Source organism: Geospiza fortis, unplaced genomic scaffold, assembly GCF_000277835.1.
Source record: "Geospiza fortis unplaced genomic scaffold, GeoFor_1.0 scaffold601, whole genome shotgun sequence".
Taxonomy (NCBI): domain Eukaryota; kingdom Metazoa; phylum Chordata; class Aves; order Passeriformes; family Thraupidae; genus Geospiza; species Geospiza fortis.
In genome coordinates this window covers 136,160-139,150 of record NW_005054566.1, presented here as the reverse complement: position 1 = coordinate 139,150, position 2,991 = coordinate 136,160, and the positions used below count along the sequence as shown (strand labels likewise).

At 49.9% G+C, this 2,991-nt stretch overlaps 1 protein-coding gene across 2 annotated transcripts in view; it reads right to left on the bottom strand.

Moving 5' to 3' along the window:
• RAP1A (RAP1A, member of RAS oncogene family) overlaps nucleotides 1–2,991 on the bottom strand; it is a 14,248-nt gene that overhangs the window by 3,970 nt on the left and 7,287 nt on the right. For both annotated transcript variants that reach the window (XM_005429668.2, XM_031064176.1), the window contains exons 6-7: nucleotides 2,715–2,855; nucleotides 165–308 (exon numbers count right to left, since the gene is read on the bottom strand). In XM_005429668.2, coding sequence (XP_005429725.1) covers nucleotides 165–308; nucleotides 2,715–2,855 — 285 coding nt within the window. The remainder of the gene's footprint in view (nucleotides 1–164; nucleotides 309–2,714; nucleotides 2,856–2,991) is intronic.

Sequence of the window (2,991 nt, the reverse complement as noted above, 5' to 3'; positions counted from 1 at the left end):
TGGTTGGCACTCTGCAGGGCTGCCACGCTGCATGGCTGGGATGCTGCATGGCTGCCACCCTGCATGGTTCCCTTCCCCAGCCCACCCTGGAATGCCCAGCTCAGACACACAGGGTTCAAAATGCCATGTTCATGCTGGGAACACACACAACAGGAGGTGCTCACCTCATTTACGTTGATTTTCGACTTTGCAGATGATTCTAGAAAGGCACAGTTACACCACTGTCGTGCTAAGTTCTGCCCCTGCTCTTTGCCCACGACTCGTTCTTCCTCCAGGTCACATTTATTGCCAACCAGGATCATGGGAACCTGGGGAGGAGCAACAGGGGGAGAAATCCATCAGCAAGGTCATGTGCAGGGAGCTCTGTGCTGCTGCGGCTCTCGGGATGAGCAGGGAAATGCAGGGGGGGAAATGCAGGGGGGAAATGCAGGATGGGAAATGCAGGATGGGTAATGCAGGGGGGGAAATGCAGGATGGGAAATGCAGGATGGGAAATGCAGGATGAACTATGAGCCCAATAAAAACCAGGAGACAATGGTGAAGTGGCTCTGCCCCTCTGCAGTGCCTGGCACAGCTGTGGCCCTCCCAGGTGTCCCCAACAGGCACAGAAGGAGGTGTCCCAGGCCAGTCTGGACAGGCTTGGAGCTCCCTGGGGCACTGGAGCTGTCCCTGCCCATGGAGGAGCTCTGAGGACCTTTCCAACCCACAAGCAAGGGAACAAACCGCCAAGATCTCTCCTAGCAGCCCAGGTGCCCTGCAGGTGCCAGGAGCTGCCCCAGGGCTGGCACAGCTGCAGCTCTGGCTGGCACGGCGGGGAGCAGGGCAGCACAGGAGGGCAGTGCCACAGCCCAGCACCATTTCCTGCTTCCTCACACCCAGGGGAAGCAGAACAACCCCCAAGAGCTGCTGATCAGGGAGTGCACCCGCTCCATTTCCTCCAACATTTCATTCTGTGAGCAGAAACCCAGTCCTGTCCAGCTGGGCAATAAATCACTACCCCGTTCATCTGGTGATTTACAACACACTGTGTGTTTTTAATCTGCTTCAGTGTTAATATTTGTGGTCTCTTCCTGACACAACTACACTCAAGATTAATTTTTCTCCTTAAAACTCCCAGCCATACCCATTAGAGAATGATCATATTTTTATTTTTGAGACATAAATTTTCCTTATTACATCAGGAACCTGAAGCCACAGTACAGATGAAGCAAATGCAGAAAAAGCTCATTTGAAATCAGATCTCCAGGCTCTATCAGCTTAGACAGAGCTGTAAATATCCTGTTCTTTAGAGTTTTCTAGACAGTTAAGAGAAAATTTCTCATACTGAAACATGAAAATGTGTTATGAACATGTTCAGCAAAAAACCAAAGTGTATGAAGATGCGAAATAATAGGGCAAAAAGTGATACTGAGATGAGTAAGCACTACAGGTTTGAAGACATGAAACTGTGTAAGATTATTGCAGAGGTCTTAATGGTTTATCCAAAAATGGAGTTTGGTGAGCAACTACCTTTGATCATTTGCTGTTAGGTGTAGGAGATTGGAATTTAAACTCTTCCAGATACAGATAATGTAATGATTGATGTACTGGGACTTTAGACATGTTCTGGTGTGAAAGACAGAAAGGAGAACATTTCCTAACTCAGGAAAATGCAGCTTAAACGTTCAAGAGGTTCTCAAGCTTGGCGTCAACAGGAACACACACAGCAAATAAACGCATTTTACCCATGCCCTCAGCTCCTGAGGCCCAAGGGAAAGCAGCAGTGTCTGCTGGGGATGAACCTGCCCAGCTCAGGGCACAAATTCCCCTGTGAGCCAGCCAAGCCCAGCTCAGGCTCCTGCAGCAGGGATTCACCCCACAGTAATCCCTGCCCCAAGGAAAAGCAGTTTTGCACCAACAAAAGCAGTTTTGCACCAATAAAAAGCAGTTTTGCACCAACAAAAGCAGTTTTGCACCAATAAAAAGCAGTTTTGCACCAATAAAAGCTCAGCTTGTTAAAGCAAGGAGGGCCCAGGGCCACTGCAGCCAGGGAACAGCACAGGACCACGAGCCAGGGGACAGAGCCACCCTCACCTGAGCCTGGCACATCTTCTGTCACACCCCAAACCCCCCACAGCTGATCTGTCCTTACTTTAAAAGAGCTCCAAACACCCAAAACAGCCCAAGGCTCTGTCAGGCCCCTGATGGTTTCGCTCACGCACTGTGTGACCTCCTTGGGGGACAGATTTTGCCACAGCTTTGAACTTCCCCTTCCCACCTCTGGAACCAGCCCTGCCAGTCCCCAGTGCCAGAGAGCTGCAGAGCTACTGGGAACATCCTCACCACGATTGACTGCCCCTGGGAACATCCTCACCACGACTGCCCCTAACTCTGAGGGAAATGAAGCACAGCTAAAGCACAGAGAAAGAAAATTGCAAATCCTGGAAAGGAGTTTAAAGGAGAAAAAGTGAAGTCATGCTGCTTTCAATCAACTCCCAGCATTCCAAAAGACTGTGGCTTCCAGGACACGGGAAAATCAGATTTTGGGATGCCCCTTAGCAGGTGCTGTGCCTCAAACACCACCACTGAAAGCTGCAAGGCTCTGAAAACTCCCTCAGCACTCCCCAAGGAGATCCTCTGAAAGAAGCTTTGTATGTAAACACCCAGGCTGTGGTGGTTTGGGAGCAAAGCTCCTTAAGCACTTGCAGAAGGGAACCCAACCATGTTCTACTCACATCCTCAGTGTCCTTCACCCGTAGGATCTGTTCCCGCAGGTCCTGGAGGTCGTTGAACGTGGACTGTGCTGTGATAGAATATACTAGTGCAAACCCCTGCCCATTCTTCATGTACAGGTCCCTCATGGCTGTGAATTGCTCCTGCAAGCAAACGTTTTTTACAGGAATTAGCTGGAGAATGCAGCTAATGAGCAGTTCCAAAGGAATACTCCCATTGTACTGCAGACAAGAATGCAGTGCCACAGATGGATTTACATATTTACCGCTCACAGAAACC